This window comes from Budorcas taxicolor, chromosome 19, assembly GCF_023091745.1.
Source record: "Budorcas taxicolor isolate Tak-1 chromosome 19, Takin1.1, whole genome shotgun sequence".
NCBI lineage: Eukaryota > Metazoa > Chordata > Mammalia > Artiodactyla > Bovidae > Budorcas > Budorcas taxicolor.
In genome coordinates, this window is record NC_068928.1 from 29,864,119 (window position 1) to 29,885,430 (window position 21,312).

Sequence of the window (21,312 nt, forward strand, 5' to 3'; positions counted from 1 at the left end):
CCCAAATCTCTCGATTTTGTAGGGCAGTGTTTTTTTCTTATCCCTAGGCCCCAGGTCTCCCCGAAATTCCTTTAACAGACTGGTGAGGTTCTGTCTTCGCCTCCCTCTCTTCTTGGTCCACAGAAGTGAATGAGGTGGTGACGTGTGCATGCTTTTCCTCCTAGAGCCCGAGGAAAAAAAAGGCAAGCCAGCACGGGGAAAGCATTTGGAAAATCTGAAATTGCTGTATAAATGCCCCTAAATGATAAGATTGCCAGCTTGCTGCTCCTCTCCTAGGAAGGTTCAGCATGTCAGGCAGAATAATGAAAGGAAACAATTCACTCTCAGACTCCTTTTTAAACCCCTGTGGTTGTCACTTTTCAAGGAAGGGGGCAGAGTGCAGGGAGCTAGATGGAAGCTGCAGGGTGGGCTGGGTGTGGCCAGATCTCAGGTGGGCTGGACTGGCTGGGAGAGGGCTGGAAGCACAGTGCCTCACCCATGCCTGAGAGACAGCCCAGGTACACGGAAGAATCCTTGCCTCACTCATGCAAAGAACTGGGCACCTGACCCTGAAATGACCATGTCGGATGGTGGTCCCTTGGGTCTCCTCAGAACATCCTGTGTGTCCCTGTTTTCTACCAACAGTAGTATCACCTGTGATATTAACCTGCAGAGGGAGTCTTGTTCCAAAACACGTGTGGGAGTGATTTCCCCTAAATGCTGAGCCCCTAGATGGTAGGAACTGTGTTCTCGTTATTTGACAATGGGAGCTGTGTTTTGTACTTATTTGGGTCACCTATATAGATACCCTCTCCTTGGTGTGTGTCTTTCGATGGGGAGGTTGATCCCCCTGATATTAATTACTTGCCACTGAACTGGAGGCCAGCAGTGACCACCTTTCACTGCAGCGGCATTCCTCACGGCACCTCCTGTAGTATCTGCCTGGCATAGGGGCTTATTTGGGGAGCCAGCATTTTGAAAGGGCTCAGAGTTCATTGGTATGAAATGAATCAAAGAGAGAAACCGCAATCACAATCTTTTAATACCTGTCCCGCCAGGCATGGCAGCCTCTCCCCTATATCCCCACTGGGCCCAACACCAGATGATGCTGTGGCTGTAACTGAATACTGGGTCTCCATCCATCAAAGGGCCAGTGAAAGTCGCCCACCCAGCTTGCTCACCGGTTTGGTGAATCTCACTGTGTGATCTCTTTCTCTTTCAGGGCTCTGGCTGACATCCTAAGACAACAGGGACCAATCCCCATAGCACACTGTGAAAGAGAAACTATCTCGGCCATCGATAGCTCTCCCAAAGAGAACACGCCGGTCCGATCATCCTCCAAAAACCACTACACCCCCGTGCGCACGGCCAAGCAGACTCCAGGTAAGTGAGCGCTGATCACTTTGCGTCTCGGCTGAGGCTGGTGAGAGGGTTCTGTGGTGTTTCTGCTTCAGCCAGGCCGGTCCTGGAGCCCTGACCTGGTGGGCTTGTGGAAGAGTCTGGGGACTGTCCCCCTTGGGGAGAGAGTGGCGTGGGAGACCACCGCCAGTGAGTGTCTGGGCTGGAGGAGAGCTGATTGTTTAGAGCCTCTGGGATCTCTTGAGTGTCTGCAGAACTCTCTTCCCTGAAAGGAACTTGAGGGAGCCTTGGGGGTGAGGTATAGTCACTCTCTTGCCCATGTGGTGGGAAGGCAGATATTTGACAAGAAGTGGCTGCAGAGACTGCTCAACTGTTGGAATCTCAAAAAGCATTTCCTGTGGGTAGGGATTATGTCTCTGTTATAGGATAACCTTTTTCTGTGCTCTGTGGATTCTCTGGATATATGAGTTGCTGTGTAATAGCAATATGCTGGTGTTCTTCCACTTGGCCATCACTGTAACCCATATGGAACAATAAACAAAACAAGGGAATAACAATAAATAATATAACCTCACATGTATGGGGATCTTGCTGTGTGCCAAGTGTTATGCTGATCATTTTACATGTATTGTCTTATTTTTCACAGCAGCCTTTGAAGTACTTGTATTATCCTCTTTTTATATATGGAACAGAAAGGCTCAATAATTTTTCCAAGGACATATGGTTAGTATGAAAGCAAGCCTGGATTCAAACTGAGGCATGTAGGTAACAACAGTCAGGTCTAGAAAACCCTAGTATCCTAATCCAGTTTGGGACATTACTTTCTCAGAGTTTCTGAGAGGACTGTCCCCTTACAAGAGCAGCTGGGAAGGTCATCTCTCATTGTGAGCATTACCAGACAGCCTACTACCAGCCCCAATCTCAGACATGGCTTCTGTGTTGGTACTTGGATCTGAAATCATCACCCTATAGCTCTTCAGAGGCTGTAGGGTCTGAACTAAACCTGCAATAAAGATATGCAATCACTAGGTGGCAATAGGTCTGTTGTGAATTCAAACTGTAGCAGACGTGCTATTGAGACCAAATTTATAAAATCAGAAATCACATACTTGCCTTTGAGGTAATAGAGTTAAGTCTTTTGAGACTCGGAAAAAAAATCAAGGACATTCACCTCCCCCAGATGTACACATATGAATATATATTTGATCCAACATGTTGTGTAGGGTTTATGAGGTTCTTCCAAAGTTAAAAATCTCTGATTTAAAATTAACAATGAGAAATCCACCCTTGCAAAAAATTCTAAGATGCATTTTTAGCCTGAATATCATAAATGTTTAAAATGTAAGTAATAGAAGGAACTGGCAAAAACCTCGAGACCAGTGATTATCTCCCTTGCTGCATATTAGAATCACCTGGGGAAGCTCTTAAAAATGCTGATAATGCTGGTGTCTGGGTCCCACCAATTAACCAGAGTTTCTGGGGATGCTGCTGGCAGCAGTAGTTTAAAAAATCACTCGAAAGTGATTCTAACACACAGACAGAATAAAGAATAACTTGTCCAGATGGATTCCTTTATTTTATGAATGAAGACACTGAAGTTGTTCTCAAATTTGGCTGCACGTTGGAATCACCTTGGGAGCTATAAAAATTTAGAGTACCTGGGCCTCACCCCCAGAGATTATAATTTAATTGATGTGGGGGTGTGGCCTGCGCAGGAGGTGGGGGGCATGTTTCTTTCTAATAGGTTGTCGTCGTTCAGTCGTGTCCAGCTCTTTGCGACCCTGTGGACTGCAGCACTCCAGGCTTTGCTGTCCTTTACTATCTCCCGGAGTTTGCTCAGACTCATGTCTTTTGAGTCAGTGATGCCATCCAACCATCTCATTCTCTGTCCCGGCACTTCCCCTCCTACCTTCAATCTTTCCCAGCGTCAAGAGTCTTTTCCAGTGAGTTGGCTCAGCTGGCTAAAGTATTGGAGCTTCAGCTTCAGCATCAGTCTTTCCAATGAATATTCAGGGTTGATTTCCTTTAGGATTGACTGGTTTGGTCTCTTTGCAGTCCAAGGGACTCTCGAGAGGCTTCTCCAGCACCACAGGTGATTTTAATATGGAGCGAAGTTTGGGGAATCACTGAGCTGTGGAGATTGCAGAAAGGTGCCATTCTAACTTATCGTTGATTGTCTAATTTAAACTTGGTATTGTGACCATCTGCAAGGGGGCCTTTCTGTTTCTCCAAAGACTCATGATTTGAAGTCAGGCTCAAGTTTATCTTCATCCCTCTCTGTTCTGCTTTTCTCTGTCTCATTCACAAACCAGATAGTTCCCAGTCACTGAGTCTAAACTCAGTGCACAGTCTTGATTTGCCCTTAAATGCCTTCTACTGCTCGTGAAGATCTGTCATTTTTTCTGGTTTCTGTACATATCCTTTCCTCTGTTGATCTGAGAAGAGAAGCTTATAGTTAAATGATTCACTCCTTTGTTTTGAGAAATCCCTCCCTGTATTTCTCAATTTGGAACTCTTCACTTGGCTCTTAGAGATGGGAATTGTTCCCTGGCCCAGAATGCATTCTCAATGGTGATACTTAGATTTAAAAGCAATTTCATAACCATCTGCAATGTCTACAACTTCTAATGGATGCAACTGCTTTTCCGAATAGCTGATCCTTTGCCACAGAAGACTGCGTTTTGAGCAGAAGTTTAAATAGAACTTTGTGTAACTGTTCCAAGTAGAGATTTGTTGTGGTTTCACCACTGGTCAAATCAACAGATCACTGCTGATCACTGATCAGAGGAGTATTGTGGCAAGAGTCTTGTTGGAGGATCTTGAGAAAGATATCCAGAAATCTCAGGAGGCATTATAGCCTATGAGTCTGGATCAGCCACATCAGTATCACTTGAGAGTTTTTGAGAAATGCAGAATCTTAGGCTCCCATCTCACTTGCTTGAGGAGAATTTGCATTTTCACGAGCTCACGTAGCAAGTAACATTTTAAAAGCCCTGATATAACATTGCTGTGACATAAATGCCTCTCAGTATTTTTTCCTTTTCTTCCCCTTTCACATGCTGCGTATGTGGCTTTGGCAAGTTTCTTTGCCTTTCTAAGTTTTTTCATCTGCCGTGAGGCTAATAGTACAGCTGTGTCAGCTCTGTCGTGTCCGACTCTTTGCGACCCCACAGACTACAGCATGCCAGGATTCCCAGCCTATCACCAACTCCCGGAGTTGACTCTAACTCATGTCCATTGAGTTGGTGATGCCGCCCAACCATCTCATCTTCTGTCGTTGCCTTCTCCTCCCACCTTCAATCTTTCCCAGAATCAGGGTCTTTTCAAAAGAGTCAGGTGTTCACATCAGGTGGCCAAAGTGTTGGAGTTTCAGCTTCAACATTAGTCCTTCCGATAAACATTCAGGACTGATTTCCTTTAGGATGGACTGGTTGGATCTCCTTGCTGTCCAAGGGACTCTCAAGAGTCTTCTCCAACACCACAGTATAAAAGCATCAATTCTACGTTGCTCAGCTTTCTTTATAGTCCGGCTCTCACATCTGTACATGACTACTGGAAAAGCCATAGCCATGACTAGACGGACCTTTGTTGGCAAAGTAATGTCTCTGCTTTTTAATATGCTGTCTAGGTTGGTTATAATTTTTCTTCCAAGGAGTAAGCATCTTTTAATTTCATGGCTGCAGTTACCATCTGCAGTGATTTTGGAGCCCCCAAAAATAAAGTCTGTCACTGTTTCCACTGTTTCCCCATCTATTTGCCATGAAGTGATGGGACTGGATGCCATGATCTTATTTTTCTGAATGTGTAGAGTTGTTCAATGAGTTAAACTAAGGAGATCACTTAAAATAGATCCTGAACATAGCAAACCTCTATATCAGCCATAGTGGGGCTATAGAAGTATATTCACAACTCAAGGCAAATAAACCAAATTAATGAGAGAAATATAGGCATTGGTGTCCTTAGACCAGGAAGGATCCATGGGGTTTTATCCAGAATGAAAGCCCCTGGCCCCAAGCCTTCTGTGCTTGCCCCTGCCTGTAGCACATCCTCTGAGGATGAAGGGGCTTTGGAGGGCTTTATGCGGCTCTTGCATGTCGAAAGCACAGGCTTGTTTGGTTTAGGGAGTGGAGTGAGGGTCCTGCCTTAATAAGAGTAAAAGCAATGATACCACCAGTCTGGAGTACCCACTCTTTCTGGCTAGTCTGTTAGTTACTTTATTTACAATGCAAAGGGGGTCCTGCAACATTTCATATCTATAACATCTCTTATTTCCACATTGGCAGAAAATTCCTTTTTCCTTCCGTAAGAGCTCTTTATCCTAACTCTTCTAGAAATCCCTCTCCAGTTTTAAAGGGAGCTTTAATACTGGACAGTTACTTTGGACACGGAAAATCAGTAAAGCCCATTCCCATCTCCCACCTCTCAAATCTGGCTGCCTCTAGACTCTCACTATTCAAAGTGTGGTCTGTGGACCAGCAGTGACTGCGTCCCATGAGAGCTTGTTCGAAGTGCAGACTCTTGGGCCCTTCCCCTGACTAGTGATTCAGAATCTGCATTTTAACGAGATCTTTAGGTGATTTGTACACCTATTAAAGTTGGAGAAGATCCTGTTAGCACCACAAGCCTCAGCCCTGATGACACACTGGAATGATGTAAGCAATTCTGATAACACTAATCCCTGGCCCTTACCTCCCAGGATTCTGATTGAATTGGTCTAGGGTAGAACCCAGACGTTAGTAATTTTCAAAAAACTTCCCACACGATTCCATTGTTCAACAAACCAAGAACCAGAGCTAAAGGAAGATTGTCAAATAAGAAAAATGTCCTCAAGGACTGCAGAGTCTGAATTCACATCAAGACTCACAAAGTGGAGCTTGGCTGGTCCTTCTTCGTGAGCTGCAGGGGTAAGTCTTCTCCACAGCAGGTGGGCTGAAGGAGCGGGGGATTTGGGCTCATCTGAGAGAGGGAGAGGTCAGTCTATAGCTATGTATGGAGTCCCCTGGGCAGAAGTAGGTGTGAGTAAAACTACAACAGGCTTCCCATCCACAGATTCAACTAAACTCAGATCCTGTACTGTGTTTACCATCCAAGGTTGGCTGAATCCTTGGATGTGGAAGCTGCAGGTACAGAGGGTTGACTTTGGGACTCAAGTATCCATGGAATTTGGCTTCCCTTGCAGTTCCTGGAACCATCCCTTGGATACCAGGGACTGACTGCATCAGAACTGATTGGCAGACCGAGCAGAGCTGGGCGTCATGATATGTACTCTATCTGGAATTGCAGGTCCCTGAGCCCAGGATCTCAGAGGCTTGCAGTGGTCTCGAGTGACCTTCAGGAATGGGGAGGAGTGGGGACCTTGCGTGTTCACCTGGTCTGATTCACTCCTAAAGAACCTGTCTTGGGACAACTTGGGGAGAGTAGGGGTACCCATCCCTCGGATATCATGTATTGGGGTTCTAAAGTCTTGATAACCAACTTACCATCATCAAGAGTGGTGTCTGCTGGAGGGAATAAATATTTATTCCCTGCAGCTGCACACCACTGGGAGTTGTGTATGTGAGTTAACAGTCCTCTGCCTCCTGTCAAAGCCGCCTGCATTAACGGCAGACCAAGGGAGCCAAGGGGCGTGCCTCCGAGCTTCATGGAGACCAAGAATGAGGCTGGACAGTTGACAGAGGGGCTCATAGTTACAGTGCTGCATGACCTGGCCCCTCAGTGCTTCCTTGAGCTCAGACTGTATTACCTTCTGCCTTTCTCTCTGGGATCCAGACACCTGACCCTCCTCAAGTCAGCATGTTCTTGCCTTAGGGTATTTCCCCTTCTCTTTGGTGGCAGGAAACTGTCCAGCATCAGATATTTGTGCTGTGAAAGTTCATGCTCACAAAGGTTGATGACCTTTCCTAATCTCATCTGCGCCTGTCCCCTGCTTCATTTTCTTCTGGGCACCTGCACCATCTAACGCCGTGAATCGATGAGATCACTAGTTTATTGTCTCTGTCCCTACCAGAGTGTAAGCTCCATGTAGGCAAGGGTTTGTCTTATTCTCTGTGGCGTCTTAGATCCAAGAGCATTCCCTGGAAGCTCATTGTAACAGCTCAGTGAATATTTGCAGGGAGTGTCAAGATGGTCCTTCACTTGGAAAGAGGGAGGCGCCAGACCGCAGGCAGTAGTGACCTGCCTGGATGTTGCAGAGCTCTCATCAAGGCTGCGTGACCCTCTGCTGCCCTGTCTGCACAATTAGCACAGAGTTGGCCACACTGACAGCCCAGTGGGCTGGTTATATGGTGGGGAGCCGAGCCAGGAGGTGCCAGTTTCCAGAGCCCAGGCTTCACCCCACAGCCTTTCTCCTCCCATCCTGGGGCTGACCCAGGACTCCAGGTTCAGTGTGGCCAGAGGGTAGGAGCTTTGCTTGCTTCCATCTGTAGAATGGGTGAATAGTAGTGCTTCCTTCCTAGGGCTGCTGTGGGGAGTAAAGAAGTGTGAATACAATCAGAGCAGCATCTGACAAAGAGAAACACTGTTTCAGGCCTGCACGTCTTCCTCTGGTGGTCACCAGGCCATGTGTGGCTGTTTGTGGAGCGCTTGAAGTATGTTTCAGAGCCTGACAAGATTTCAAAGAGTCGGTGTGAAAAAAGAAAGAGTATTAAAATAGCTCCATAATTTTTTATATTGATTACATTTGAAATGATAATATTTTGGATACATCGGGTTAAATAGAATCTATTGTTAAAATTAATTTCATCTGTTTTTTTCATTTTTTAACATGATGACTAAGAAATGTGGACTTACCTATGTGGGTCATATCTATGATTTGCATCTCATTGACACTGGACAGGGCTGCTTTAAACATTAGTGGTGTGGGGGCCCTCCCTGATGATCCGGTGGTTAAGACTCCGTGCTTCCGATGCAGGGGGCATGGGTTGGATCCCTGGTCAGGGAAGTGAGATCCTGCATGCAGCATGGCCAAAGATTAAATAAAGTTTTACAAATGTTAGTGGTGTGGAGCATCTCCTTGAGTTCAAGTTTTGGTCTTGAACAAAAAAAATCCCTTCCGTTTGGGGAGCTTACACTGTAATGGAGGAGACGTAAACAGGTAAATAATTTCAGCGAGTGCTAAATGCTCCAGGCATAGGCAGGCAGGTGATGTGTTAGAGGAAGGCTGGGGAAAGGGAGGCCTGTTTCTAAAAAATTTATTTTTCTTGAAATATACTTGATTTACAATGTTATGTTAATTTCTGTGGTATAGCAAAGTGACTCAGCTATACCTATGTATACATTTTTTTTCATATCCTTTTACGTTATGGTTTATCACTGGATATTGAATAGAGTCCCCTGTACTATACAGTAGGACCTTGTTGTTTATCTATCCTACATATAACAGTTTGCATCTGCTCATCCCAAACTCCCAGTCCATCCCTCCCCACCCCCTTCCCCTTGGCACTTGTGATCGTGTGGTCCTAGGAGGTGGCATTTGAGCTGGCACCTGACTGACAGAGAGGAGCCAGCCATGGGGACATCCAGAGGAAGAACATTCTAGGCAGACGGACCAGCAAGTCCAAAGGCCTTGAGGCTGGAGCACGCCTGGCTGTTCACGGAACAGAAAGCCGGGACAGGTGTCGAGTGTGGTCAGTGATGGAGTGGCAGGTGCGTGATGCAGATGGAAGGGTAGGTGTGGGCCAGTCACGCGTGGTCTTGGAGGCCATGGTAGGGAGTGTGGGTGTGATTTAACTATGCTGATCTGATGTCTGGTATAGTAAGATAGCCTTGGTTGCCGAGTAGTGGATGTGGACTCCATTGAGAACCAGGATAACCTGTTTTTGTTGTAGTTTAGTAGCTAAGTCGTGTTTGACTCTTTGCAACCCCATGGACGTAGCGCCTTAGGCGGCTCGGCCATCCTGACACACAGGATAACCAGTTAGCATTCCTAATAGAAAGATGGGCTAATGGGAGAGCTTTCTCTGGCTACTTCTCCCACATGAAGACGCCCTCCCTGTAAAGAAGGCATGATAATGCAGTGACAGAACCGGACACGCCAAGACCCAGATCCTGCCTGAACTTGGACCAGCTGATAGACCTCAGTCCAGGGCTGTTCAGCAGGGCTGGGCAGACTTTTTCTGAAAAGGTCCAGGTTGTAAATGTTTCAGACTCTATGGCCGTAAGGTCTCCATCGTAGCTACTCGGCTGGACCACAGAGATACGTAAAAGAGTGAGCACCGCTGTGTTCCCATGAAATGCTATTTATAAAAGTACTAGATCGACTGGGCCCATGGCTGTTGTTTGTCAACCCCTGTTCTTAATTTCTCTCTGAAAGCCCCAGGCACCTTCCAGGCAACCTCTGCTTCCATGTGACATGTGAGTGGGGGTACACATCCCTCACCAGGATGCTGTGAGCAAGTCAGAGGCCAGCACAGAGTCGTGAGCCCAGGAGTGCCCCATAAACGTCAGGCCCCGCTCCCCCCGCCTTCCTTTCCTGCAGCTCTGGTCAGGGTGTTGCTGGATCTTGGCTTTACAGCAGGTAGAATGGGGCCTAATGAGAGCTAAGTAATTACCATGTCCCATTAGAGTCCAGGGTCCCCAAGGTGGTTCAGTGGTAAAGAACCCGCCTGCCAATGAAAGAGACACGGGAGAGGTGGGTTCGATTCCTGGGCTAGGAAGATGCCCTGAAGTAGTAAATGGCAACTCACTCCAGTACTCTTGCCTGGGAAATTCCATGGATAGAGGAGCCTGGAGAGCTACAGTCCATGGGGTTGCCAAGAGTCAGACGCAACTCAGCGTTGGGGCATAGGAGGAGGAGACACGGAGACTGGGGTCCCCAGCCTGACCTTCTTGGTGGTTATATTCACCACCCAGGTGATGGTGTAGAAAGTGTGCTGACTAAAGTCATGCATCGCCAGCAGGGTGCCCAGCACCCCCACGATGGCAGACTCAGGGTTCCGAATGTCTCCGTGGGTGTGGACACCCGCAGGTTATGTCTACTGCCAGGAGCACCTCCTTCCATTGTGTCTCAGATCCCATTTATTTCTGGTCCTCAGACGCCCTGCTCCCAGGATCCACATCCCCGCCCCAATCTCTACCAGCTCGGTTCCTTTAGGTGTCAGCGAGCTCCCCCCACCTTAAGGCAGGAGGGAAGCCCTCTCTCCATTTCACCACTGCTCCCTACCCCCTCGCTGCCTGCTTCTCTCCTTGACAGCCGAGCAGAACAGTCGTCTACACCTGCTGCCTCTGCTCCCGGCTTGCTGACTTCCGTCCTCGTCCCTGCGCCTCGGTGGCCATGGGGGTTCCAGGAGCAGGCTCTGCTGGGCTCTGTGGCTGGAATGGGCCTCCTACCCCTCCTTCCACCAAAACCAAGGCTCTGGCTGCCTGGACCTGCTGGGTTTTTGGGTGGCAAGTCCTCCCTGGCTTCACAGGCTCCCACGAAGATCTGCTCTTCACTCTGGAACATTCTTTATGTCCACTCTTGTTCAGCCTCCCTGTTCCTCCCGATCTCGGCTCCCCTCTCACTATCCTGACTCCTGGATGGGTCAGCCCCTCCCCAGGGCGCCTGGCACTGCAGAGTTAGGGGCATGGGTGTAGGGAATGAGTCCCACCTTGGACCTCTATCCTATGACATCTCCCTAAGACATGACTGCTGTCAGCCCAGCTCAGGGCCAGGTACACGAGAGCTGTGAACAGCACACTAACAGTCTTGTGTTTGGGGGTCAGAACCCGTGTATCCGATGAGGAGGGGAGCAGTCATGCGAGAGAGTCACGGGGGTGTAGTTGACACTGTGTTTGGTGTGAACAAACAGAGCAGATCAGTCGGTAGCCTGGAAACAGCGGTCTTCCGATTGCATTGAAGGAACGTTGGGTCCGGATCTTGGGAGGTGACTGGCCTGTCTTAGTGTGTCCTGCCCTTAGACACCCATGGCTTGTGCTCCCCAGGGAGGGGCATAGCTGCCAGGAAGCCTGAAAACCCTGGTATTTAAAGAATATTCACAACGGATGGTGCTTTTAAAATAATTTTTTAAATCTTTTTATTTTGTACTGAAGTATGGCCAGTTAATAATGTCGTGATAGTTTTAGGTGAACAGCGAAGGGACTCAGCCACACATACACATGTACCCATTCTCCCCCAGGCTCCCCTCCCATCCAGGCTGCCACATACCATTGAGCAGAGTTCCCTGTGCTCTGCCGTAGGCCCTTGTTGGTTATGCATTTTAAATACAGCGGTGTGTGGATGCCCATCGCAAACTCCCTAACTACCCCTTCCCCTCCTCACCCCCGCAACCAACCATGACTTCATTCTCCAAGTGTGAGTCTCCTTCTGTCTTGTAAGTTCATTTGTGCCATTCCTTTTTAGACTTTTCCTCTTCTTTCTGATCTACTTCACTTAGTAGGACAGTCTCTGGGCCCATCCATGTTGCTGCAGATGGCATTACTTCATTCTATTTGATGGCTGAGTAAGATTTCGTTGTATATACCACATCTTTCAGATTTTTAAAGCTCTTCCTTCTTTTTAAAGAACTTTCCACGCAATGACTTAATTCAATCTTGTCACTACCCAGTGAGGCAGCCTGTGATCAGGCCTGCTTTGTAGACAGGGAGACTGAGACTCAGGGGCTTCAGAAGTCTGTCCAGAGTTATACCACCAGGAGGCACTGGTCTGGGCTCTGAAGGAGGGGCAGTCTGACCCCACAGGCCACACCCTGAGGCCAGACTGACCGGAGGTGCAGACAGGGCCCTGGGAGGCCCTACAGCTCCCTGGAGCCTGTCCCTGCCTCTGGGTCCACGCCCGGCCCTGGCTGCCTAGTGCATCGACTTGTGGCTACAAGGAGGACCCTAGAGGAGGCTAACGGTCTCAAGATGTGAGCCTCTCAGCTCCAGGATGGACCTCCCTGCCACAAAGGGAGCATTCACCCCAGGATACTTTGAGAAAGGGGACTGGGAGAAGCTACTGGGCATTTTTAGCAGGGAGTCAGTGGGGGTGAGGGGTGGGTGCTGGCCTTGGAATCTCTTAAGATTCTCCCTTTCTGAGAATGTAGAGGGTGTAGCTGGCATTTGAGGGCTGACCCTGCTCAGAACCTGCTCTTGCAGATCCTCCCATCCCCCAGCAGGAAGGGGCTCAGGGGTGGGGGCAGTGGGACAGCCAGTACCCGGGGCCTGGCTGGCATTGGCACATGAGTCAGGAGGCCTGATTCCAAGCTCACTCACTTAGTGGCTGCATGCATGCATGCTCAGTCACTTCAGTCGTGTCTGACTCTTTGTGACTCTATGGACTATAGCCCTCCAGGTTCCTCTGTCGATGGGATTCTCTGGGCAAGAATACTGGAGTGGGTTATCATGCCCTCCTCCAAGGGATCTTTCTGACCCAGGGATCAAACCCGTGTCTCCCGTGTCTCCTGTGTTGCAGACAGATTCTTTACCCACTGAGCCACTTTGGAAGCCCTGCTTAGTGGCTATACCAACGCATCTTCCTCTTGGGATTCTGTGATCCCTCCCCATCCTCCGCACCCTGGGGTCAGAGCCCAGATTTGGCCAGATCACCATCTGTCCTCAAGGCCGGACAGGTCATGAGCGGAAAAGTTCTTTCCTACTTCAAAATTTAAAGCCATTTAGAAAGTGAGTCCTGAGCTGTGTTCCAGTCCTGGGTGGGGTGTGGGTGATGGCTTTTCCCAGCGCAGGATTGCCTTGAGAAGGGAGGGGGTGCTCCGAAGCAGAACCCAGACCCCTTGGACCCCCAGAAGCCCAAGGAGCTACCCTCACCCTGGTCAAGCCAGCTGTGCCTGATGCATCCTTCCAGCCCCAGGGCGTGGTCCTGCTGCTGCCTGGGAACTGCACCGGCTTGGGCTGCCTGGCCAGGGAGGCAGCCCGTGTGGGAGGCAGATGAGGCCTGGCCTCACCATATGGCCAGGGAGCAAGCAGGGCCACTGAGCTGGGCCTCTAATTACTCACTGCGCCCAGAAAGCAGGAGGATTTAAAATACGTTCCGGCTGTTACCAGAGCGAGGTGCAGGGAGAGGGAAGGCACTACGGACAGGGTTAGAATTCACAATGACCGCGGTGAGTTGGCAAAACCGAAGACCAACAGAGCACAGTGCAGAGAGGACACGGGCAAGAAGGTGTGAGGCAGGCAGGGCAAACTGCCACAGGCCTGGAGGGAGGGGGTGGGTGTGGCCTGACACGAAGGTCGCGAAGGGTGAGAGCTCCTAGGGCGAGGGGAGCCCAGCCTCTCTCCAGGCGGGCGCCAGGGCTCTTTTCCCCCAAGGAGCTCCAAGCCCATTCAACACAGTAAAGAATATTTAGAACTGATGATGGAAGAGGAGATGATATCCAGCCACCCATCCCTAGATGTGAAGCACCCATCATGTGCTGAGCCAGGCAATGGATAAGACACAAACCGGCCTCAGGAGCTTAAATCCAGGAGCAGAAAGACCAGAATAGACAGTGAAAAGATAACCAGCCATACAGACGCCTCATCAGAATCAGCCACATGTTCAGAAGCTTCTCAGGGAGGGGCCTGGTTAGGGCCAGCGCCTTGAACGATGGTGGGATTGAACAGGATGGTGGAGAGTGTTCCTGGTCGGTGGACTGGGGGCAGCAAGAGCCTGGCAAGCAGGGTTGCTTAAGGGTGATCACTGCCTCTGGAATAGTTGGTGTGTCTTTTCTGCAAGCAGGCAGTGGTGATGAGACACTGGGTACGAGGCCAGAGGAACTGGAACTCTGTGTCTTGTTGGAGCAGACTGGCTCTGAGCAGGACTCTCTTCTTTTTCCTTCTCTAAACATAAGGGCTGTGTTCCTGGAGGGCAGGAGGTATGTGGGAAGGGGCGGGGGTGCCTGCTGGGGAGGTGCCATATGGCTCAGTTGGGCTAATGATGGGGGATGGGGTGGGGGGGTTGGACCCTGCTAGGGGTCTTGTGAGGGTCTAAGATAAGAGGCTCACAGAGCCAGAGGCACTGGGATCACGGCCTCCTGGCAGCGCATTGGGAGGAAGGAAAAGGGGAGGTCAGGGTGGGACTCAAGATGCTCCGGTCCTTTCATTCATATAAAAACAGTTTTAGTCCTTTACTGGGTACCAGTCACCAGGGATGTGGGGGAAGAAAGCCAAGTCCCAAGTTGCACAGCACTTACATTCAGATGGAAGAGACAGAAAAGAAACTCATAAACATACAACATAAATGGCAGTGGTAAGTGCTTTGAGAGAAATAGGGCAGGAAAAGGGAGTAGTGAGTGATGGGAATTGGGGGGAAAGAAGCCTGATTTGAAGAAGAGACCTCATTTCTGGTTGAATTACTGAGGCAGAGACCTGAATGGTGGAGGACAAGCCACGTGTGACCGTGAGCTGGGCGGAAGTGCATGCTGCCGGTGTGTCTGGGGAGCAGAAGGACCAGAGTATCTGGGGTGGAGAGAGCCTGAGTAGAGACGAGGCAGCGGGTGAAGTCAGAGGGGGGGCCCCGCGGGCCATAGGAGGATCTTGGTTTCATTCTGAGTGTGATGGGAACCATCGTGGGGATTGTACCAGAGGCGTGATGTGATTTGACTTGTGTTTTACAGAGTCGCTCTGCTCAGAATAGACCCTGGAAAGGCAGGGATGGAGGGAGGAGTTGGAGGAGATGAGAAAGAGACGGAGACTTGGACTAAGATGGTGGTAGAGGAGGGCCTTTGAAAGACTCAGCTTCATGGCTAATTTATTATTAACATCTTATCTTGAATAATTTTAAGCCAGTGGAAAATTTTCAGGTGATTGAATGATTCAGTGAACACCTGAATGCTCTTCACCAGTTGTTGACATCTGCCTCTCTGTCTTTCCTCCTCCTCCTCTTCTCATCTTCACCATCATCACCATCACCGTCCTCACCTCCATCATCACCATCATCGTCCTCACCTCCGTCATCATTACCACCATTGTCAGGATCACCATCAGCATCACTGTCATCAGCAGCAGCAGCAGCACTGAACCATGTGAGAGTAAGTTGCAGAGATGATCTCATGATTCTTTGTTCCCTGCTGTACTTCTATCCCTGGATCTTCTAAATTCAAGGATGCTCTCCTGTGTCACCATGAAACAACTACTAGATTTAAGCAGTTCAGCTTTGTTGCAATGCTAGGATCCAGCAGGGTGTGTGATGCATTTGAAAGTAGAAATGATGATATGGAAGGTAGCAGGGGAAGGCAAGAGTCATGGATGACTTCAAAGATTTTGGCGAGAGCAAATGAGAATGGCTAGGTCAGTGCAAGGACCTGGAATGAAGAGCTGAGAGCTCTTACCCAAGAGAAAGATAGGAAGGATCTGAGTGTTGGCAGATGAACTGAGCTGGGCTGGGCTGACCAGTTCTCCAGTGGATGTTGCCACAGCAGTTATAAGGGAAGTCAGAGAACTGGGCTTTCTTTCTCTCTCTCGTGTACACACACACACACACACACACACACACACACACTCCATAGAGTATATACAGATATACATCCATATACACACTTTCTTCTCCCAGGGATCTAGACCTGAATTTAGCCCTAGATTTATCTCACCATCCCTGGTGGCTCAGATGGTCAAGAATCTGCCTGCAATGCGAAAGACCCAGGTTAAATCCCTGGGTTGGGAAGATCCCCTGGAGAAGAAAATGGCAGCCCACTCCACTATTCTTGCCTGGAGAATCCCATGGACAGAGCAGCCTGACAGGGGGTCACAAAGAGTTGGACACAACTGAGCAACTAACACTTTATCTCACTGTAACTAAGCAGCATCAGCAATGACCCTGACCTTAAGTGCCTCGAGGACAGGAACATGTCTGCTTTGCTTACTGTATTCATGGTGTACATATCTTGGTCCTTAGCAGTCATTCAATAGCTATTTCTTGAATAAATGACAGAATGAATTCTCTTACTTAATACACTAGATAGGAGAAAGCAATTGTAATTGTATACCTGCAGAATACCTGAAATAACAGTTCTGATACAAAAGCAATTTTCTCCTATAAAAGAAATCAGTTCAACTGTAGTTTAGCTCTGTGTTATAAGGAAGCTTCTCTTATCTGATTGCTCTGGCTTTCTAAGCATGTGGCTTCCACATCATAGCCCAAGATGGCTGCTCCAGCTCATGCCACCATGCCTGCATTCCAGGCATCAGGAGGAAGTAAAGGCCAAGAAGGTCATGTTGCATTTTTTTGAGGATGCTTGCTTGAAGTTGCCATACCCTTCCCACTTATATCACGGTAGCCAATGTAGTCTTTATTTTGGGTGGTCAGGTGATCAGTTAAAATATGGGAATTCTTTTACTAAAGAATGACTTGTCGAGGGACAAGTAGTGATCAGAGTCGTTGCATGGCTAGGATGGTACCTGGGGCTGTGTGATGCTTTCTTCCACAAACCATCGGTATAAAAAGCTATTAGGGGCAGTTAATCACTGTGGCTACCATCCCTGCTTCCACAGTAACAACAATTAGTGGACTGTAAGTGCAAAGGACAGGTGAAGCCACTGGGCACCCCTGTAGAAGTGTCTCAAAGCTCTGAAGGGGTTGCGTTTCCTTACTTGGACTCTGATTAGGAATCCAGAACTTTACCCTGATAGCAAAGCCAACACATTCCAGGCAACCTCTATGGAGCATCCCCACCTCTGTGTCCCCAGCTGTGTGAGCTCCTTGTGGTCCAAGGCAGTGTCCTATTCACCTCTGGGCCCCCGCACCTTCACCACCAGGAACTCTGGGCTCTCTTGCACCCTGCATCCTAGCCTGTGCCTGCTGAATGAAGAGACAAAAATCAATTTAGATGATTCAGGAGTTTTACCAGATGCAACAAAGCTGATTCTTCCTAAACAGAACATTTGTGGAGGCTTTGCCAGAACTATCTAGAAAAGTGTGTTGATGTGGCCATTGCTCTGGCCCAACCACCTCCCTGTGAGATGAGGCAGGAGCAGTGTCTTCGAGATGGAGACCCCTGAGTGGGAGAGGGAGGTAGCCAGCAGCTGGGTCAGAGCCCACACTTACCCCCCTCTCCCTGGCTTCTCGATTCTGATCTGTATTCAAGCTTTGTATTTCCCTTTGTGTGTGCTTAGCTTAGGGATTTATCACTGCAGCTTAGATCTGTGATGAAATAGATAAGCCTTCACTTTAATAAATGTGGCATTTCTTTCCCCATAAGAATTAGATGAAAGGAAGTGGGGCCTCGGAGGAGGCGGGGTGGGGCGGGGCAGCAGGTGGAGGTGGACGGCCAGGGCTACAGAAGACACTGTGGTCCAAGTGGCTCTGGGATGGGGAACCTGGGGCACAGTTTGGGGTCATTTTATAGGGAGGTGGTAAGAGGAACAGTCCTGTGTGTCCCAAGGAAAGAAACTATAAGCGGCAGAGTCTTAGGCTTGCTCTGGAGCCCTTCCTAGAGGGAGCAGTTTGGATCCCCAGCTTGACTCCTCCTTCGGGTGCTGCTGCAGAGACACTTCCTGTAACCCTTTGGAAAGGATGTGGGTGTGAGTTCAGGGGTAGCAGAGCTCTGTCAGGTCATGGTCTCAGCTCCAGGGCAACCAGAGAAGCATATACCTGTTGTGGGAAGTGTGGGCGAGCCATGTGACCCTGAGCAGAGATGTGGCTTCACCTCTCTGGACCTCAGTTTGCTTTTCTCTCTATGAGGCTATCTCCTGGTATGATCTTCGTGTGCATGCCCTAGTGGCTCACATGGTAAAGAATCTGCCTGTGTTGCAGGAGACCCAGGTTTGATCCCTGGGTTGGGAAGATCCCTGGAGGAGGAAATGGCAACCCACTCCAGTGTTCTTGCCGGGGAATTCCACGGACAGAGGACCTTGGCGGGCTACAGTCCGTGGGGTCGCAGAGTTGGACATGACCAAGCCACTAACGTGATCCTTGTGGAGATAAGAGGCAATGAATATAAGGCCACTAGCACAGTCCAGGCACGATGGCTGGTGAGAAATCGTGGCAGAGCACTGGCATTACAGGTATGGAGTTTGGATCAGTGTCGCATAATAATTTTAGACTTTTCCTTCCATGACTTTCAAAGCAGGCAACTCTGTGGTTTGGGTCACGTGAACCCACTTTCCTAAGCAGCAATGTGATAGGAATCCTCAGAAGTCAGTGATATGACTCTCATCACCTGCAGATGACGGGACTGAAGTTCAGAAAGGCTGACTGACTGGCTCAAGATCACACAGCTTAGACGCAGCTCTGCAGCACCCTCAGTGGTTCCAAGAGCTTGTAAAGACAGGCTCTGCCAACCCTCCTGGGCGAACATTGTGTCCAGCCCTCCTAGTAGTTTTCATTCACAGCCCTAAGGTCACGGAGACCAAGAACATCACAGAACAGAGAGAGAGACGGGGCCAGGCCAGTGACCTGTATTTTCAGTTTTCATTAGCAGGATCATGCTCTCAGGGCTGTTGGGCAAACACCTGGCTCCTTAGATTTTCCTGCAAAGGAAGCTCATGATGACCTTCAGAGCCGTGAAGGTTTGGCTGAGGCTGGTCAGCAGCCTCCGGCCGGTGGGCTCACATGAGTCAGAAGGGCTGGCTGAGCACTCTAAACCTCGAGGTTCTCTAAGAAGGAGCGAGATGTTCTACGTAACCATTCTTAAGTAGGAGCCACTGAAGGCACCAACCTTGGTAACAATTTTGTTTATGTTGTTGCTGCATGAAGATTTGCTTAAGCACCTTGCAGGTTTTTATTTTTTTGGGGGGGGAAACTTGCTCTGGGATGTGTGATTGCTTGCTATGATTGAAATGCACTCCAGGTATATCGAGAGATTCATTAATCACACATACTCGTCTATTATTAATTGAGTCCTGACCTGATTCCAGGCATTGTGGAATGACTGATGGCATACTGTGCCCAAGGAGAACGTACAGTCTAAGTAAATAAGATGTGTACCCATGAAGAGTTACATAGCAGTATGGAGTTTAAAATCTGCACAAAAGTATGATTAAAGAAATGTTCGCGTGCCACCCGTAGGAATAAGGTGCTACCCTTAGGCCTTTGGAGAGAGAGATTGAAATACAGCATGCAAACCAGCATGTGTTGAGGGGTACGCGTGAGTCGTGTAGGGGCATTCGTAGAACAAGGAGCAGGCTGCAAGTTCATTTGTACTCTTAGGTTTTAGTGAGTGCCTACTGCACACCAGGCCCTGTGCCAAAGACTGAAATGGTCAAAGGAGGCAGCATGAAGGTGGTGGATACTATGTCCCTTGGAGGGTAGGTGAGACCTGGATGGTCTGAAACCTGGGGAGGGATCGGCCAAGGTAATCTCTTGGGGTGGATTAAGGAAAGGTTCTTATCAGGGTGAAAAGAGTGGGCTTCTCGGGACAAAGATTAGGCCTGCCATGCTCATACTGGGAGGGGGGATGGATAGTAAGAAAGCAGATTAGACAAGAAGGTTGGAAACAGGATGTGGAGGCCTTGAATGCCAGTATTTTTCCAAGGGCAGTGCCTGAAGGGAACACCATAATGATAGTGGTGTCCCGCATTCACATTTAAACTCACATTCTAAAACAGCTGGCTGTTTCTGTTTTTGATTGTTTGTGGCTACTATATAAAAATACTATCGACTTTTATCTAATGCTCTTGTACCCTGCGAACCTGCAAATTCCCCTGTTAGTTTTATTAGTTTTTTTCATAGACTCTGTAGGATTTTCTACGTAGATAATTATATCATCTACAATATAGTTTTACTTCTCTTTTATAAGATACATTTTATTTCTTTTCTTGCCTTATTGCACTGGCTAGGACTGCTTTTGCAATTTTGAATGAAAGTGATAAAACTTTGTTCTTGATCTTAAGGAGGAAAAAATTCAGCCTTTTACATGGAGATGTGTGTGCTACATTTTTCAAAGATGCCCTTTATCAAGTTGAGAAAATTTCCTATAATTGCTAGGTTGTGGAGAGTTTTTTTTTAATCAGGAATGGATATTGGTTTGTGTTTATTTCTGTATCTTTTTCTGTATCTGTTGAGATGATCATACGGCTTTTTTCTTTGTTAATATGGTGAATTACATTGATTGGTTTTTCGATGTTCAAAAAACCTTGCATTCCTGGCATAAATCCTACTTGGTCATCATAATTTCTTATCATTTTTATATATTATTGAATTTGATTTGCTGAAATTTGATTAAGAACATTTTGTGTCATTGCTCATGAAAGATATTGATTTGTAGTTTTATTTCTTTGTCATTTTGGTTTGGTTCCAGTGTTAATTCTCATCTCATAGAATGTATTGGGAAGTTTTCCCTCCTTGATTTTATGGAAAAATTTTTGTAAAATCCCCTTATGAAGTTATCTGAGCCTGGGGTTTTGTTTACTTTTTATAGGAAGATTTTAAATTAAAAGTTCAATTTCTTTAATAGATATAAGATAATTATTTCTTTTTGAAACAACCAAGCATGGGTAAAAGATGTTTTAAAACTTGGTTCAAGTGACTGATCCCAGAACATCCTCAAAATGGAATTCATAAAAAGCCAGAGTGACCAGCCAGCTGTCTTGACATGGTATTAACATTCAAAGAGGCAACAGTCAAATACCTAAACATAATTAAAAAGTAATTAGAATCTTTAATTGGTCTTTTGGAAGGAAAAACAAAGGAATCTATGAAACGATTGTGGTAACAAGAAATTTTAAAAATTAAGATAATTTAAAATTTTAAAGACTTTTCTTTATCTTTCTCACTCTTAATTCCTTGTGTATCGTCAGAAGCTGCTTCCCCCAGCACTCTCCTTTCTCATACACTCCCCCAAATTCAGCCAACTGGCCTCTGCAGGTCTCCCCCTGCCCCCTTGATTCTGTAATCAGCTTACGCTGATGTGTTCTTTGGAATTCTCTTGTTCTCCTTTTACCAAGACTTTGAACATCAGAGTAGAGTTCTAGAAGTGACTCACTGAGATAGAAAGTAGAAGGTGGGAAGGGGAAGAGGACAGATGGTTTGGATTAGATGCAGTCTTGTTGATTTCCCATCACACTGCATGTTTACCATTGTGACCTAGTGCCAGAAATGGTTGAGCATCTCCCCACCCCCCAAGC

At 47.9% G+C, this 21,312-nt stretch overlaps 1 protein-coding gene across 1 annotated transcript in view; it reads left to right on the plus strand.

The window, feature by feature from the left end:
- SHISA6 (shisa family member 6) overlaps window positions 1-21,312 on the plus strand; it is a 258,955-nt gene that overhangs the window by 23,314 nt on the left and 214,329 nt on the right. The window contains exon 2 of the mRNA XM_052658601.1: window positions 1,202-1,362. Within this exon, the coding sequence (XP_052514561.1) occupies window positions 1,202-1,362 (161 nt within the window). The remainder of the gene's footprint in view (window positions 1-1,201; window positions 1,363-21,312) is intronic.